We start from the raw sequence: 19,414 nt of genomic DNA, 5'->3' as shown, positions 1-19,414 counted from the left end.
TTATAATGGAGGAGGGCCCTGATTCAGAGCGAGCGCTCTGGTCAGAGCGTCGGTTCTGAATCAGGCCCTAAGTCAGTGTTTCTCAGATGTTCCTCTGACCCAGCTTCATAGGGCTGCTCAGTGACCACCACACGGCATTGCTGGAGGTTACACCAATGTCTCTCCCTCATGGCCAGGAGTCCTGGACCTCCAAGACACATACTTGATGCAATTTGCCTGAGGAAGCGGACCTGATCCAAGTAAAGGAGGTTACACCGACACTCCCAGGTGCCCCCCTCTATTAGTGACTTGGTAACCATGGTTGGGCTGAGCCTTCCTGGATGAGAGGGTTATTAGTCCCTTCCCTAGATATGATGTTGTCCCCAGTGTTGGGGTAAAAGTGAAGGATGACTTGTTATTGTGGCCCTTTGTATGCAGATGCTCTCCCTCTGGGTGTGTGTTTTGCAGGGGCCCCTTCAAAATGTTGCTGTGGGGCCAAATTCTCTATTTACATCCATGGTACTGAGACACCTATTCTCGGAGCTGGAAGAGATGGAATTGGTAACCTAACATCTATTCTGACAACTCAAACAGATAGAACTACTGCTCCAGCACAAATTCCAGCAGCTGGAATGAAGGGATCAGGTAATTACAGCCCTAGTCTTGAACCCAGAATGGATGGCTAAGGCACTGGTAGAACCAATTGGGGCAGCTATAAGGAATGGCCAAGGTTCTCGTAGCCCTATACCAGCACCTAGAATTGCTGGCTATTGTACACAGAGCTACATTCTGGCTCCCAGAACAGATAGCTAAAATACTCAGGGCTCCGTTGCGGTAGCCCAAACACCTGCCTAACATACTCAGAGCTCACCCCAACACCCAAAACCGTTGGTTAAGGTTATCAGAGCTCTAATCCAGAACCAGGAACAGATTGCTAATGTACTCAAAACTCCATTCTGGCACCCGGAGTAGATGGCAAACATACTCTAGCTCTGTTTGAGCACCCAGAATGGCAGGCTAACATACTGTAGCTCCATAATGGCACCTCTTCCGGTTTATCGATGCCAGCTGCATACTATCACACTATCACTGAGTCACACTTTCAGGCAACCAATGTAAAATGGTCCAAGGGGGCTCTAAAGCATAAAAAAGGGTGTGAGGAGGCTCTGAGGCATATAAAGGTGCATGTGGGGGCTCTGGGGTGGCATATAATGGCATAAGGAGCTCTGAGGCATATGAAGGGGCTTTGAGGCTTAGGAAGGGGCACAAGGGGGCAAGAGTCATATAAAAGGGCATGAGCGGCCTTTATGGCATTTACAGTGCTGTTTTTGGCAACGTCTCAGGAACCTGTAAAATGAAGAGGTGGTAATCCTACCCTCAGATCTGGTCACAGTGATGGAGAAGGCACGGTAGTGGTGAGGGGGCATGTTTCCCCACCGTGTATGCAGATAGTGCTGAGGAGCAGAGCTGGCTCCTTGCAGGGATTCTGGGCTGCACTCTGTCCTGAGCAGCAGCAGCTTCCTATGAGGAGGCTGTAATTTCTCCCTTTCTGTCAACCACCCCCAAATGAGGACGTGTACTGATAGCTCCACAGAGGCAGGGGGCGCTGCAGTGAGCTGAGCCGTTCAGGAGGATTCCATGTGGTAGTGGATAGATCCCCATCCGTAGATGTACCGACATCATCAGTTACTGTCCAATGTCATTCCCTACTATGCACGTGGACATAGATGGAGAATACAAACCTGTGGGAAGCGAAGCGAGCCCCCGTGCCCGAAGCGTGGCGAGCAAAGAGATCCTGTGAGGGGACAAATACTTCTTTTGGTGGCCTTTATGGGCATGGAATCGCACGTCCGGACTCACTCCACATCACTTCCAGGTACAACTAGTGAATGGGATCTATACACTACCGTTATACACAGTCGAGTCACATTATTATGACCACCTCTTGCATTTGACGTCGTCAGCGCATAGCCCATGAAGTACGTCACGTGGCGTGCGCTGGCTTGGTGGGTATATAAGGTGTGCGATAGGCCGTCTGCACACATATCACCCGTTGCGGTCATGGGTAAAAGGGGCGATTTATCCGAGTTGCAGAAAGGGATGATTACTGGCTCTCTGGCCAAGGGTGGCAGTATTTCTGACACAGCGCAGTTTGTGAACTCGCGTGCTGCTGGGGTGAAGGTGTATCGTGACTGGACAAATGGCACCATTGGGTATAACTGACTTGGAAACTGCGGAGCACCACGTGCCATTGATGTGAGAGGTGAACGTCGGCTACGAAGGTGCGTGTGGGCCAACCGACACGCTACAGTGGAGCAGCTCACCGTCAAAATGAACCTGGGGGGGTCACCAAACGTGTGTCTAAAATGACAGTTCAGCAAATCCTGCTGCGTATGGGGCTCCGAAGCAAACGGATGGTCACTGCACCTATGCTAACGAAGGTGCATCGCTGGAAAAGGCCTCAATTTTCACACCTGTATCGGAATTGGATCTCTGCTAATTGGTGAAGGGTTGTCTTCTCTGATGAGTCACGTTTTCTGCTTCATCGAACGGATGGACGCTGGCGTGTCAGGCGAGAAACATCGGAGAATAAACACCCTGCAACCATTGTTGTGTTCGCTCTATGGATACTCCACTATGCATCCTCCAGCAGCTGTGGGACGCACTGCAGTCAGCATGGCTCCATATACCTGTGCCCACCTACCAGCACCCTCTAGCTGCTGTCTGTGCTGGACACGGTGGTTACTCTGGCTATTAGCTGGTGCTCATAATAATGTGACTCCACTGTGTATATTTACCAGATATTGCTGACTAATTGTATTCTACCAAGTCACCAGAAAGCAGTCTCTTACCAAGCAAGGTCTGTGCTATCTGTATTATAGTAACAATGGAGACTGCACCACCTGTATTATAGTAACAATGGAGACTGCACCACCTGTATTATAGTAACAATGGAGACTGCACCACCTGTATTATAGTAACAACTGAGTCTGCAACATCTGTATTATAGTAACAACGGGGTCTGCACCACCTGTATTATAGTAACAACGGGGTCTGTGCCACCTGTATTATAGTAACAATGGAGACTGCACCACCTGTATTATAGTAACAATGGAGACTGCACCACCTGTATTATAGTAACAACTGAGTCTGCAACATCTGTATTATAGTAACAACGGGGTCTGCACCACCTGTATTATAGTAACAACGGGGTCTGCGCCACCTGTATTATAGTAACAACTGAGTCTGCACCACCTGTATTATAGTAAAAAAGGGGTCTGCATCACCTGTATTATAGTAACAACTGAGTCTGCACCACCTGTATTATAGTAACAACTGAGTCTGCACCACCTGTATTATAGTAACAACTGAGTCTGCACCACCTGTATTATAGTAAAAAAGGGGTCTGCACCACCTGTATTATAGTAACAACTGAGTCTGCACCACCTGTATTATAGTAACAACTGAGTCTGCACCACCTGTATTATAGTAAAAAAGGGGTCTGCACCACCTGTATTATAGTACCAATGGAGACTGCACCACCTGTATTATAGTAACAGATCCTGCACCACCTGTATTATAGTAACAACTGAGTCTGCACCACCTGTATTATAGTAAAAAAGGGGTCTGCACCACCTGTATTATAGTAACAATGGGGTCTGCACCACCTGTATTATAGTAACAGATCCTGCACCACCTGTATTATAGTAACAACTGAGTCTGCACCACCTGTATTATAGTAACAACTGAGTCTGCCCCACCTGTATTATAGTAACAACTGAGTCTGCACCACCTGTATTATAGTAACAACTGGGTCTGCACCACCTGTATTATAGTAACAACTGAGTCTGCGCCACCTGTATTATAGTAACAACTGAGTCTGCACCACCTGTATTATAGTAACAACTGAGTCTGCACCACCTGTATTATAGTAACAACTGAGTCTGCACCACCTGTATTATAGTAACAACTGAGTCTGCACCACCTGTATTATAGTAATAACAGAGTCTGCGCCACCTGTATTATAGTAACAATGGAGACTGCACCACCTGTATTATAGTAACAACTGAGTCTGCACCACCTGTATTATAGTAACAACTGAGTCTGCACCACCTGTATTATAGTAACAACTGAGTCTGCACCACCTGTATTATAGTAAAAAAGGGGTCTGCACCACCTGTATTATAGTAACAACTGAGTCTGCACCACCTGTATTATAGTAACAACTGAGTCTGCGCCACCTGTATTATAGTAACAACTAAGTCTGCGCCACCTGTATTATAGTAACAACTGAGTCTGCACCACCTGTATTATAGTAACAACTGAGTCTGCACCACCTGTATTATAGTAACAACTGAGTCTGCGCCACCTGTATTATAGTAACAACTGAGTCTGCACCACCTGTATTATAGTAACAACTAAGTCTGCGCCACCTGTATTATAGTAACAGATCCTGCACCACCTGTATTATAGTAACAACTGAGTCTGCACCACCTGTATTATAGTAACAACTGAGTCTGCACCACCTGTATTATAGTAACAACTGAGTCTGCACCACCTGTATTATAGTAACAACTGAGACTGCACCACCTGTATTATAGTAACAGATCCTGCACCACCTGTATTATAGTAACAACTGAGTCTGCACCACCTGTATTATAGTAAAAAAGGGGTCTGCACCACCTGTATTATAGTAACAATGGGGTCTGCACCACCTGTATTATAGTAACAGATCCTGCACCACCTGTATTATAGTAACAACTGAGTCTGCACCACCTGTATTATAGTAACAACTGAGTCTGCCCCACCTGTATTATAGTAACAACTGAGTCTGCACCACCTGTATTATAGTAACAACTGGGTCTGCACCACCTGTATTATAGTAACAACTGAGTCTGCGCCACCTGTATTATAGTAACAACTGAGTCTGCACCACCTGTATTATAGTAACAACTGAGTCTGCACCACCTGTATTATAGTAACAACTGAGTCTGCACCACCTGTATTATAGTAACAACTGAGTCTGCACCACCTGTATTATAGTAATAACAGAGTCTGCGCCACCTGTATTATAGTAACAATGGAGACTGCACCACCTGTATTATAGTAACAACTGAGTCTGCACCACCTGTATTATAGTAACAACTGAGTCTGCACCACCTGTATTATAGTAACAACTGAGTCTGCACCACCTGTATTATAGTAAAAAAAGGGGTCTGCACCACCTGTATTATAGTAACAACTAAGTCTGCGCCACCTGTATTATAGTAACAGATCCTGCACCACCTGTATTATAGTAACAACTGAGTCTGCACCACCTGTATTATAGTAACAACTGAGTCTGCACCACCTGTATTATAGTAACAACTGAGTCTGCGCCACCTGTATTATAGTAACAACTGAGTCTGCACCACCTGTATTATAGTAACAACTAAGTCTGCGCCACCTGTATTATAGTAACAGATCCTGCACCACCTGTATTATAGTAACAACTGAGTCTGCACCACCTGTATTATAGTAACAACTGAGTCTGCACCACCTGTATTATAGTAACAACTGAGTCTGCACCACCTGTATTATAGTAACAACTGAGACTGCACCACCTGTATTATAGTAACAGATCCTGCACCACCTGTATTATAGTAACAACTGAGTCTGCACCACCTGTATTATAGTAAAAAAGGGGTCTGCACCACCTGTATTATAGTAACAATGGGGTCTGCACCACCTGTATTATAGTAACAGATCCTGCACCACCTGTATTATAGTAACAACTGAGTCTGCACCACCTGTATTATAGCAACAACTGAGTCTGCACCACCGGTATTATAGCAACAACTGAGTCTGCACCACCTGTATTATAGTAACAACTGAGTCTGCACCACCTGTATTATAGTAACAACTGAGTCTGCGCCACCTGTATTATAGTAACAACAGAGCCTGCGCCACCTGTATTATAGTAACAACAGAGTCTGCGCCACCTGTATTATAGTAACAACAGAGTCTGCGCCACCTGTATTATAGTAACAACAGAGCCTGCACCACTGGTATTATAGCAACAACTGAGTCTGCACCACCTGTATTATAGTAACAACTGAGTCTGCACCACCGGTATTATAGCAACAACTGAGTCTGCACCACCTGTATTATAGTAACAACTGAGTCTGCACCACCTGTATTATAGTAACAACTGGGTCTGCACCATCTGTATTATAGTAACAATGGAGTCTGAACCACCTGTATTATAGTAACAACTGAGTCTGCACCACCTGTATTATAGTAACAACTGGGTCTGCACCACCTGTATTATAGTAACAATGGAGACTGCCCCACCTGTATTATAGTAAGAACTGAGTCTGCACCACCTGTATTATAGTAACAACTGAGTCTGCACCACCTGTATTATAGTAACAACTGAGTCTGCACCACCTGTATTATAGTAACAACGGAGTCTGCACCACCTGTATTATAGTAACAACTGAGTCTGCACCACCTGTATTATAGTAACAACGGGGTCTGCACCACCTGTATTATAGTAACAACTGAGTCTGCACCACCTGTATTATAGTAACAACTGAGTCTGCACCACCTGTATTATAGTAACAACTGAGTCTGCACCACCTGTATTATAGTAACAACTGGGTCTGCACCACCTGTATTATAGTAACAATGGAGTCTGCACCACCTGTATTATAGTAACAACTGAGTCTGCACCACCTGTATTATAGTAACAACGGGGTCTGCACCACCTGTATTATAGTAACAACTGAGTCTGCACCACCTGTATTATAGTAACAACTGAGTCTGCACCACCTGTATTATAGTAACAACGGGGTCTGCATCACCTGTATTATAGTAACAACTGAGTCTGCACCACCTGTATTATAGTAACAACTGGGTCTGCACCACCTGTATTATAGTAACAACTGAGTCTGCACCACCTGTATTATAGTAACAACTGAGTCTGCACCACCTGTATTATAGTAACAACTGAGTCTGCACCACCTGTATTATAGTAACAACTGAGTCTGCACCACCTGTATTATAGTAACAACTGAGTCTGCACCACCTGTATTATAGTAACAACTGGGTCTGTACCACCTGTATTATAGTAACAACAGAGTCTGCACCACCTGTATTATAGTAACAACTGAGTCTGCACCACCTGTATTATAGTAACAACAGAGTCTGCACCATCTGTATTATAGTAACAACTGAGTCTGCACCACCTGTATTATAGTAACAACTGAGTCTGCACCATCTGTATTATAGTAACAACTGAGTCTGCACCATCTGTATTATAGTAACAACAGGGTCTGCTCCACCTGTATTATAGTAACAACTGGGTCTGCACCACCTGTATTATAGTAACAACAGGGTCTGCTCCACCTGTATTATAGTAACAACTGAGTCTGCCCCACCTGTATTATAGTAACAACTGAGTCTGCACCACCTGTATTATAGTAATAACAATGTCTGTACTCCGAATGTAGACAAGCAACAATAATAATAATAATAATAATAATTATATTACCTGGCTGCTGTCAGAGTCAGACAGAACAATACAATGGCTGCTCTCTCCGTCTCTCCTGTTCCTGTGCTGGGAATAGATCAGAGGAGACAGAGCTCAGACCAGGGGAAAATGGCCGCCGCTCCCATAATAACTGTTATTACTGTATGCTGCCTGACTGGTATACAAGAAAATGGCCGCCGACTCCCAACACTGAGGACATGTATGGTCACTGTTACTGGAGGAGAGATTACCAAGAGGCAGGGCTGAATAAAGCGGCTCCGCCCACCCGCCGTCTCTATGGCTGCAGCCATCGCCTCCTCCCTGATAATGAGGTGAGTGACGTTTCGAGGAGCCAATCAGATTGTTAAAAAAATTAAAGCAGAGCGTAGACCGCCTAAAGGTAAACACGTGATGCTGGCTGGGGAGCTGAGGCCTGGCAGTGACAGGGTTACATAGAGCGCACAGAAGGCGACGTCTCTGTGTCCGGCATCAGCAGGTAATGCTGTCCTACTATACAGGTGGAGCAGCCTGTGGTGTCCTACTATACAGGGGTAGCGGCCTGAGGTGTACTACTATACCGGGGGAGCGGCCTGTGGTGTCCTACTATACAGGGGGAGCGGCCTGTGGTGTCCTACTATACAGGGGGAGCGGCCTGTGGTGTCCTACTATACAGGGGAGCGGCCTGTGGTGTCCTACTATACAGGGGGAGCTGCCTGTGGTGTCCTAGCCTGCGGTGTCCCACTATACAGGAGAAGAGGCCTTTGGTGTTCTAACATACAGAGTGAGCAGCCTGTGGGGAGCTGCCAGCGGTATCCATACTATACAGGGCGAGTGGCCTGTGGTGTCCCACTATACAGGGGGAGCGGCCTGTGGTCTCCATACTATACAAGGGGAGTGGGAGGGGCCTGCAGTATCAAGGTCCTATACAGGGGGAGTGGCCTGCGGTGTCCATACTATACAGGTGGAGCATTCTGTGGTGTACTACTATACAGGGGGAGCGTTCTGTGGTTTACTACTATATAGGGGGAGCAGCCTGTGGTGTCCTACTATACAGGGGAGCAGCAATACGGGAGGAAAGGCCTGTGGTCTCTGTCCCTAGAGTATATACCAGTGAGGGGAGGCCTGGGCTATATACCCTGTACTGTCACACAGTCTCCTCATACAGCAGCACTGGGGGTCTCTGTACCTATAGCATATACCAGTGAGGGGAGGCCTGGGCTATATACCCTGTACTGTCACACAGTCTCCTCATACAGCAGCACTGGGGGTCTCTGTACCTATAGCATATACCAGTGAGGGGAGGCCTGGGCTATATATTCTGTACTGTCACACAGTCTCTCATACAGCAGCACTGGGGGTCTCTGTACCTATAGTATATACCAGTGAGGGGAGGCCTGGGCTATATACCCTGTACTGTCACACAGTCTCTCATACAGCAGCACTGGGGGTCTCTGTACCTATAGTATATACCAGTGAGGGGAGGCCTGGGCTATATACCTGTACTGTCACACGGTCTCATACAGCAGTACTGGAGGTCTCTGTACCTATAGTATATACCAGTGAGGGGGAGGCCTGGGCTATATACCCTGTACTGTCACACGGTCTCTGTACCTATAGTATATACCAGTGAGGAGAGGCCTGGGCTATATACCCTGTACTGTCACACAGTCTCCTCATTCAGCAGCTCTGTATATATCAGTGAGGGGTATATACCAGCCTGGGCTAAATACCCTGTCCTGTCTTATGGTCTCCTCATACAACAGCACTGGGGGGTCTCTGTACCTATAGTATATACCAGTGAGGGGAGTCCTGGGATATATTACCTGAATGGGACATTATACAGTAACACCAGGGGATGTGTCTGGGTGATGACTGGAGAGGTGACTGCTGGGAATGGGACATTATACTGTAACACCAGGGGATGTGTCTGGGTGATGACTGGAGAGGTGACTGCTGGGAATGGGACATTATACAATAACACCAGGGGATGTGTCTGGGTGATGACTGGAGAGGTGACTGCAGGGAATGGGACATTATACAGTAACACCAGGGGATGTGTCTGGGTGATGACTGGGGAGGTGACTGCTGGGAATGGGACATTATACAGTAACACCAGGGGATGTGTCTGGGTGATGACTGTGTCATTGTGTGTGTCAAGTTCCTATAAGATGTCAGGATGTCACTGTTTATATTTCCATACAGGAGGGGGAGTATATAGAGGAATACAGAGCTCTGTACAAGAACGTGATGATGGAGAATTATTGGCCCCTCACAACACTGGGTAAGAGGAGACACGTTTTTTGTACTGGGGAGAGCAGGTATGGGGGCTTTCCCTATATATAATCTATTAATCACACATATATATTAGTACCCAGTTACTGTGTGTCTCCTACAGATGGACCCGGTGGCAGAATTGCCCCAGAGAGATGTCCCCGTCCTCTGTATTCACGGGATTGTACAGAGGAGAATCGCAGTATCCCACAGGAGCATCAGGTAGGTGGGATTTAGGGTCTCACCAATATACCACAGTGACTGTCACTATGTGATCTGTAGAGAAGTTGTGTGTGTCCTATACCCTGATATTCTTATGTTTTTATTTCATGTAATTTCATCAGACTTTCTTAAATAATTTTTTTTGTGTTGTGGGTTATTTAGTATCAAGGTCTGGCATTTATAAAGGTTGAACATATAGAAGAAGACATGTATTTAAGTGATATAGAGGGAGAAGAAAAGATGTATGTGACTGATAATAAGGCAGAAGATATAGAGGGAGAAGAAGAGACGTATGTGACTGATATGAAGGCAGAAGATATAGAGGGAGAAGAAGAGACGTATGTGACTGATATGAAGGCAGAAGATATAGAGGGAGAAGAAGAGACGTATGTGACTGATATGAAGGCAGAAGATATAGAGGGAGAAGAAGAGACGTATGTGACTGATATGAAGGCAGAAGATACAGAGGGAAAAGAAGAGACGTATGTGACTAATATAAAGGCAGAAGATACAGAGGGAAAAGAAGTAACGTATATGACTTATATGGAGTCAGAAGATATAGACAGAGAAGAAGAGCCGTATGTGAGGGGTGATCAGCAGTGTAAAGAGGAGGAAATCCCTACAGATATCAGCACAGGTGAGTAATAAACACTTATTACAGAAAAAAGTCACAATCTCCTCATTCAGTCACTACAACAGTCTCCTATCCTACACCACCTTTTTCAGTACAAACTAAGGGCCTGATTCAGACCCACTCGCGAGCGGCTGTCCGCTCGCAAGTGGGTCGATGTTATGCACTGAGCATGCGCACGACGGAGAGAGCTCCGTCGTGCGCATGCGCCAGACGCAACGAGCGAAGGAAAGTCCTTCGCTCGTTGTGTACGATCAAAGGGGGCGTGCTGTCAATGTTGATTGACAGCTCGCCCCCTTTGGTGGGCGTGCCGGGGGCGTGCCTCCCTGACGGGGGCGTTCCCACGGGAACGCCTCCCATCAGAAGCCGGCCCACTGACATCACTAGTGATGTCAGTGGGAGTGATTTTGGCTCTGATAGAGCCAAAATCACTCCGGAGCTTGCGGTTGAAAACCTCAACCGCAGGCTCCGGCTCGCAAATTCGATGGTCGCGATGGTCTCGACCATCGCGGCCATCACAAAGCACGCTCGTATAGCCTGTGGGTGGTGACCCACAGCTATACGAGCGTCCTGGAGGACGCTCCATGAAAATGGAGCCCGGCCCTCATTCAGAGCGTGCGCTCTGCTCAGAGCGTACGGCTCTGAATGAGGGCCTAAGGCATTAAATGTGTCTGCCAAGTGGGACCCCTCCCACCTTGTCGCTGTGTGTTACCAGCCCAGAGATCTGACCAGTTTCCTCCCCACACTCTCTGGTGTATCTCATACATCAGGAGCCATCAGACCCTCTTATACTCCTACTCTCCTCCTCACATCATGCCCAGTGACTTGGCCAGTCACCACCTCACACTCTCTGGTGTATCTTATACATCAGGAGCTATCAGCCCCTATTATACTCCTGCTCTCCCCCTCACATCATGTCACTGTGTGTTACCAGCCCAGAGATCTGACAGTCTCCTCCCCACACTCTCTGGTGTATCTCATACATTAGTGTAAGGGATGTAGCTATACTAAATAAATCACTGGTCAATGTGATGAGACCCCATATAACAGCCATGATTCTGGCTTGTGCACTACCACATGTGAGAGCACCGACTATGTTTTTTGAATATTATGTGATTGTCGGTATACTGTGTACTACCCATCACACACAGACACACAACCACACACCCGTAGTTGCACAGTTGCTTCTCCACTTTCTGTGCTTAGATGCTTTGTACTGTTACACTTTATCTGCTGACCTGTCTCTGTATCTTGCTCTGCCCTCCTGCTGTCTTCCTCATTCTGCTGTTAATTATCTGTGCCCTGCACTATTCCCCTACCCTGTCCTGCTCTCTCCCCCGCTCTGTGCCATTCCCCTACCCTGCCTTTCTGCCTCCCCCGCTCTCTGCCCTGCACAATTCCTCTACCCAGTCCTACTGCCTCCCCTGCTCTGTGCCCTGTGCCATTCTCCTAGCCTGTCCTGCTGCCTCTGTGCCCTGCTCTATTCCCCTACCCTGTCCTGCTGCCACCCCAGCTCTGTGCCCTACCCTGTCCTGCTGCCTCCCCCGCTCTATGCCCTGCACCATTCCCCTACTCTGTCCTGCTGCCTCCCCCGCTCTGTGCCCTGCACCATTCCCCTACCCTGTCCTGCTGCCTCTCCTGCTCTGTGCCCTGCACCATTCCCCTGCCTGCTGCCTCTCCTGCTCTGTGCCCTGCACCATTCCTCTGCCCTGTGCTGCTGCCTCCCCTGCTCTGTGCCATGCACCATTCCCCTGCCGTGTCCTGCTGCCTCCCCCACTGTGTGCCCTGCACCATTCCCCTACCCTTTCCTGCTGCCTCCCCCGCTCTGTGCCGCCATCATTCTGTGTTGCTCTGTCCTATCGCTCTCCTTCCCTCTCAGTGTTTATATGCAGTGAGTCATTACCCTAAGTTAGTAACATGACTGTGGTGGGGCTACTCTCCATGAGGATGACCAGAAGACCATATAGAAGCTGCTTTTGCTATATATATATATATATATATATATATATATCCACCTGGAGAATTTTGAGTAGTGTGGATGCAGCTGTTAGTAATTATCCCACAAGTTTCCCATGTGTATGTGTGAGGGTGGTCTAGATGGATATTGTGGTTCACCAACATAACTGGTTGAGATTGTCCATGTGGCTGGATCTATGACTTGTGCAATTAATGTGCTTGTGTCATTTTACCTGTTCAATGAGAGTCTTGTTTCTTGTTGGTTCATTTGTAAATATAATAATGTGGTCATCGTTTGTACCTGCAAATTAAACAGCTAAACGACTTCATTTATAATAACATGGTGGTGTAGTGGGGTTAGGATTGCTGACTCACAGCACTAAGTTCATAAGTTTAATTTTCAACCAAAGTGATGTGTGGAGTTTGTATGTATTTCCTGGAAAAATCATACTGGTAGGTTAATTGACTTCTGACCCAAATAAAGCATATTGTGTGTGCGAGTAGATATGGTTGTGAATATAGATTGTTAGCCAATTGGCCAAATATTATCTGTAAAGTGCTGTGAAATGTGTGAGCTTTATGAAGAACTCTGAATAATAATAATAGTTATTGTATTTCCAGTAGATGGACGCACGAGCAGGAATGACTTGGAGGGAGATCTCATCTTGTCTACAGATATTAAAATAGAAGATAACATCACACAGGAATCTCCAGGAGATAATCCTGTTACTCTAAATATACATCCAGCACCTCACAGTGCAGCTATATCATCTGATCCCTCTAATTGTGACCAATGTTCTTATGATATAGCTTTTGTTACACATAGTGCAGCTCATACACCTGATAAAATATTTCCTTGTTCTGTGTGTGGGAAATGTTTTACACTGAAATCAAATCTTTTAACACATCAGAGAAGTCACACAGGTGAGAAACCATTTCAATGCTCTGAGTGTGGGAAATATTTTACTTATAAATCAAAGCTTGTTACACATCAGAGCTATCACACAGGTGAGAGGCCATTTCCATGTTCTGAGTGTGGGAAATGTTTTATTGATAAATCAAATCTTGTTATACATCAGAGAAGTCACACAGGTGAGAAGCCATTTTCATGCTCTAAATGTGGAAAATGTTTTACTAATACATCACATCTTGTTATACATCAGAGAAGTAACACAGGTGAGAAACCATTTCCATGTTCTGAGTGTGGGAAATGTTTTACTTCTAAATCAAAGCTTGTTACACATCAGAGCTATCACACAGGTGAGAAACCATTTTCATGTTCTGAGTGTGAGAAATGTTTTATACAGAAATCAGCTCTTGTTAGACATCAGAAATGTCACACTGGTGAGAAACCATTTTCATGCTCTGAATGTGGGAAATGTTTTATTGATAAATCAAATCTTGTTATACATCAGAGAAGTCACACAGGTGAGAAGCCATTTCCATGCTCTGAATGTGGAAAATGTTTTACTAATACATCACATCTTGTTATACATCAGAGAAGTCACACAGGTGAGAGGCCATTTCCATGCTCTGAGTGTGGGAAATGTTTTACACTGAAATCACAGCTTGTTATACATCAGAGACATCACACAGGTGAGAAACCATTTCCATGTTCTCAGTGTGGTAAATGTTTTACACAGAAAGCAGATCTTCTTATACATGAGAGAAGTCACAGAGATGAGCGGCCATTTACATGCTCTGAGTGTGGGAAATGTTTTACATATAAATCGGCTCTAGATATACATCAGAGAAGCCATTTCCATGCTCAGAAAGTTAAAAAATGTTATACACAAAAAGATCATCTTGTTACATATCAGAGATCACAAAGGTAAGAAACCATTTTCATGCTCTGAGTGTGGGAAATGTTTTAGACCGAAGTCACATCTTGGTAGACATATATCACACAGGGGAAAGCATTTCCATGAGCTGATACAAAACAGGGCTGTAGGAACACTCCAGTCACACAGTATTTTAAAATTTGAAGTTTTAATACATAATTGGGATGTGTAACATTACTATACAAGCGGAGGGATGTACAGCGCTAGGGAAATCTGAACAATAATAAATGATTAATATAGGGCTTGATATAGGTGCAATTAATCATTTATACTATTTAATTTGAACTCTCACAGGGGCTTATCTGGATGTTCTAACTGAATTCAATCCACCCAGATGGTTTGAATGAATAAGTAGAACTGACCACTATTTCCTGATATTTCATCGCTATCATGTTAGTGGGTTAAACAGTTAAACCTTGTCTGCTGTAATTGTGATCCTGGAGGAAGGAATGTAATAACATAAATTACTGCAGCCTGGCATCTCTACAAAAGGATTTTTATTTATTAGATACAATTGATCTCTAATACTTATAAGAATAGTTGATGTGCAATAAGGGTCAATTTAATCATATAAGCTGAATACAAAAGTGTAAAGAGGCGTATCCACTAGGCGATATATGCAGGCGATTACACAATAACGATGTAGTTATCGTGCAATCGCTTGCAAATCGCACATGAATCAGGCAGGTTTAGGTCGGAAACAACCAGTGATGCGTGCGCCCGATGGTTGTTTCTGATATCTATCATCGCCCGTACATGCTGGTCAACCTGATCGCGTCAGGTTCAGCATGTACGGGGATGATGGATGTGCCTGGACTGAACGAGTGAACGTTCAGTCTAGGTACATCACAAGACATACAAACGATAGCACGATTGCAATGTCGTAATTGTGCTCTCATTTGTATATCTATAAGTGGATACGCACCTTAAGCCTATAACACCCCAAAGAGCAAAAACAAACAACCAGAAAACAAACAGTAGAGATTACCGTACATAGTTGTGCACTGTAGGAGAGCAGGCTGGGGTAGGAAGGGAAATTATGGCCAAAATAAGGTGCTAGCATAGAGACCTTGTGGGTTAAGTCAATGGCTGATGCTGCAGGGTCTCCATGGTGAACTCCTGAGTATCCTTGGTGATTATAGGTGGTATGTAGCTGCCGGCGGAATCTGTATGACATACTGCCAGACCTAAGCTCGGCGGATGAAATACCAATACCAGAAATCCAGTAGATGAAGATTTCGACTGTGCCTGGTAAGTATCCTAACCCTCTCCCCTCCTAACCCTCCCTTAGTCCCTAAACCTAACCCCCCCGTGGCCAACAGGTCCTGGCACCTGGCTTACCTACGTTCGGTATGCTGGGCTTTGGGATTTTGGCGTGGGACTGATGATAGGCGTCGATATTTAGATGCCTATCATTAGTCCCATGCCGGGAGAGTCTGGAGGTCGGCATTTCAACCGCCGGTTTCCTGACTGCATACTGCTGCCGGCTAATGGTGATTGTATTTAGTGTCAGTACAATCCCTGGACATCTGCATTATTAACGCTGTAAGGAAGGGTGTGACCACAGCTGCTAGAATAGGAATTCATTACGCAACTAAACAGCACCACGAGAAATTTACACTTCACCACGCAATACTGTAACACAATGGTACAGTTCCTAGACCTGGATGTACATATACAAGAAGGGAGGATACAAAGACCCACTACACAAAAGTAGTCATGAACAGTTTTATCCTGGCAAATAGGGAGCATCATCCACAGTGGTTGGACAACATTCCAAAGGGTCAGTTTATCCGTATAAGAAGAAGAAGAAGAAATTGTTCCACGGTAGATAACTTCAAGAAACAACAGAAGATTTAAAGAAACAACTAAAGGAGAAGAAATATATGTATATAAAAAAAAGCAATAATATAGACAGCGTATGAAGAAGTCCATTTCAATGAAAGAGAAACATTGCTACAATATAAAAACGGACAAGAAATGCTGTAAACAAATCAGTTTATTTCTTAACGGAATACAACGCGAAATCTCTCAGCATAAAAATAATATGTAATAAACACTGGAACATACTACTAAAGGATGAGACACAATTCTACCGCTGAGACTTAGTAATATTCAGAAAGGCTCCTGATATCAGGAAACGACTGGTTCACAATCACATAAACCCAGGAAACTCCCAACAAACGTCAGTAATTAACCTATGGAAAACCAGGGGCTTCTTTTACTGTGGTAAATGTAAAAACAACACAACACAACCAGTGACACTGTATATCTAATGTAACGAGAGAACTTTAGCATCCGACACTTCATGATGTGTGACACAAAGGGCATTATCTATTTACTAGAATGCCCGGGGTTGAATGTAGTATGTGGGTATATTGATTCCTAATAGTCGCTATTTAGCGCTGCAAGTCGCTTAAGAAAGAATTGCTTTCCAGTCCAATCGTGTGGTTCCAAAGCACAAAAAGTTATTTATGTAAAGAAAAAGTAACACGATTAAAGATTTAACAATTAGAGTAAAAAGCAATAAAATAGTACAAGCCGATACATACGCATGCGCACTGATCCCGTATACAGTCATCAATCCAGATGTCTGTGATCATCAAAGAGGATGAGTGTACACTGAGATCGGGACACAGCCTATATACATTACAAGTTTCAGAGTTAACAAAGGGACAAATTGACAGGTTCTCATTGGTTCTTGCTTCTGGTCATTGGTCAGTTCATACGGTGTCAGGGGTATAGCTCAGCTCTCCAACAGTCCCTTTGTGTATCTTTTCTGCTGAAGAACTGGTTAAAACTGGCTACAACACTACATACAAGAAATAACATTCTATTCAATAACTGCCTATCCATAAGTAGCGGACGCATTATGCGATTTCCTTTCCGATAGAAACGGATGTCTGCAAATAAACAGGGATTTAGTATGATACCAAACATGACATGTCCACTGTATTCCATACTTTAGATCTTGTTAAAGTACATATTAAATCATAATTATTACATAATACCTTTAATAACTCTGGTTATCAACTATAGTGTGTGGGAACCATTTTATACATATGCGTTTGCTTATGTGCGTCTGCATTGAAATAGCAAATGTGCGTATGTATGTATGTGAATACGCATATGAGCGTCTATATGTACGTATGTGGATACACATATGAGCGTCTATATGTATGCATATATGTATGTGCATCAGTGTATGTGTGTGGTGGATGCGCAATTGTGCGCATCAGATTGCGCCGATGCAGAGTAGTGTTCAATTTACTCGCCATCAGACTATAGATGACTAGATCATCAGATAATAATTGCAAACGATCATATCCAATTATTTGACTTTGACTGTCCACCTTTTGATAGCAAACATAAAACAATCACATTCTATTCTTAACCTTTATAGCCATGCATAATAAATCATTCAATGTTCTGAATGGTGTGACACAAATTGGTCATTGAACCGTCAATAATGCATTTCAGAAAGGGTAAAACAACCCTTATACGCACTCAGCAGATCTATAGGGGATCATTGGTAGAATGTGGGACCTCATCAAACCTATAAAGGAAGTTTGGGGGAATTGAGACTACATTATCTATGATGTTTAAAAGAACACTTACAATAATTATTATTATACATGACTTAGCGTATTCACATATTATTATCCGATGGTACACTCAATTTCAGGATTGTAATGCAGTTCTTTATCAACCTTAGTACCTACACCACCACTATTCACCATCATGATTTAATTTTTACTGTTTACCTTAGTGGTACTTTTTCCACACTTCAACACAGCTAGAACACATCTGGCACATAAACCAATTACTAAAATAACAATCAGTATAAGAATAAGGAGCTTACCTATACTAGCAAAAATTTCCTGTACCCACTCTCCCAGACCGGTGAACCATTTTACAGGGTTTAACCATGAGAACCATTTCTCTACCCTTTACCTCTGACTCATACAACAAAGTATTATGGTCCTTCCGAAACTCCCACTTCAGTTGTAGGATTTCATCCATTTTCCGGTCAATCACCTCTTTGGGGTCACTAGTATTATTGGTAATGTACGTGCAACACTTGACACCAAATTGGGTGGCCAAAGTCACACAATATCCACCAGTAATAGATGTTAAGTAGTTTAAAACTAGCCTATGTTGTACCAACTCCTTTTTATAAGTCTGTAGCTCCTTACCAGTATACCTGGAAGTGTCATTATACATCTCTGTGATGTTGTCTATTAATTTAGCCAAGTCTTGGATATATGATAACAACAATGTAGACAGACCAACATAATTCCATTGGTTCTTGGTCTTTGTAGTACACTGTAGTTCATAGGACAGTTCACTAGGGGTATGTCCCAATTCTCCAAATTACATTGTCTTTCTTTAATTGATTTAAACTAGATAGAGACACTACAGTTTATACAGTCTAACCAATAATTTCCTATATTCCATAACCATCGAATGCAAGATGTGACTCCCTCGCTGATAGATTCGGATATCTGGAAATAAACAGTGTTAGTTTAGTACCAAACATGCCATGTCTATCATGTTGTATACCATTAATATCAAATACATTTTACATCATAACTTTAATATAAATCATAATGCGCAGGAACCTTTTATGAGTGCATGTATATTTATGGTTATATGTAAGTATGCATTGTGTGTCTACATGCAGCATAAAAGGTGCACTGTATGCAGGGGTTGTGTACAGCGCAAAACATGCACTGTGTGTGATTATTTACAATGGAAACTATATGTGTACACACATTGTGGATACACATGCGATTGTGTGTGTGTATATATATATATATATATATATATAGCTTTAAACAGTAACTGGTTATTATTATTACTTCTGTCTGAACTAGAAAATGACAGACAATGGAGTTTCTCCCATTCACAGGTGGAGCAAGCCTTGGAAAGATGTCTGATAATTTTAACAAATACAATCTAGAATACAATTGTTAGTTCTGCTTAACCACATCAGCATTG

At 44.0% G+C, this 19,414-nt stretch overlaps 2 protein-coding genes and 1 pseudogene across 3 annotated transcripts; 2 read left to right on the top strand and 1 right to left on the bottom strand.

Annotated features, from left to right (window-relative positions):
* The window catches only part of LOC148443287 (uncharacterized), a 223,309-nt pseudogene that overhangs the window by 65,011 nt on the left and 138,884 nt on the right, over positions 1-19,414 (bottom strand).
* On the top strand, positions 7,867-10,381 carry LOC148443290 (uncharacterized; the record flags this gene model as incomplete). Its single annotated transcript, XM_088463016.1, has 4 exons — positions 7,867-7,988; positions 9,695-9,773; positions 9,888-9,985; positions 10,148-10,381. Coding segments are annotated over exons 2-4 (366 nt in total), but the record flags the coding sequence as incomplete, so codon positions are not given.
* On the top strand, positions 10,382-17,421 carry LOC148443289 (uncharacterized). 2 transcript variants are annotated; one of them, XM_088463013.1, is made up of 2 exons: positions 10,382-10,622; positions 13,197-17,421. In XM_088463013.1, exons 1-2 carry the CDS (start codon positions 10,385-10,387, stop codon positions 14,405-14,407), a joined length of 1,449 nt encoding a protein of 482 aa, XP_088319139.1. In that variant the 5' UTR covers positions 10,382-10,384; the 3' UTR covers positions 14,408-17,421. The 2 variants fall into 2 exon arrangements, with proteins under 2 accessions (XP_088319139.1, XP_088319138.1); XM_088463012.1 differs by having other exon boundaries at positions 13,194-17,421.

This window comes from Taudactylus pleione, unplaced genomic scaffold (genome assembly GCF_031769625.1).
Source record: "Taudactylus pleione unplaced genomic scaffold, aTauple2 ptg001312l, whole genome shotgun sequence".
Taxonomy (NCBI): Eukaryota; Metazoa; Chordata; class Amphibia; order Anura; family Myobatrachidae; genus Taudactylus; species Taudactylus pleione.
The sequence above is the reverse complement of the archived record's forward strand: the minus strand, read 5'-3'. Positions and strand labels throughout refer to the sequence as shown.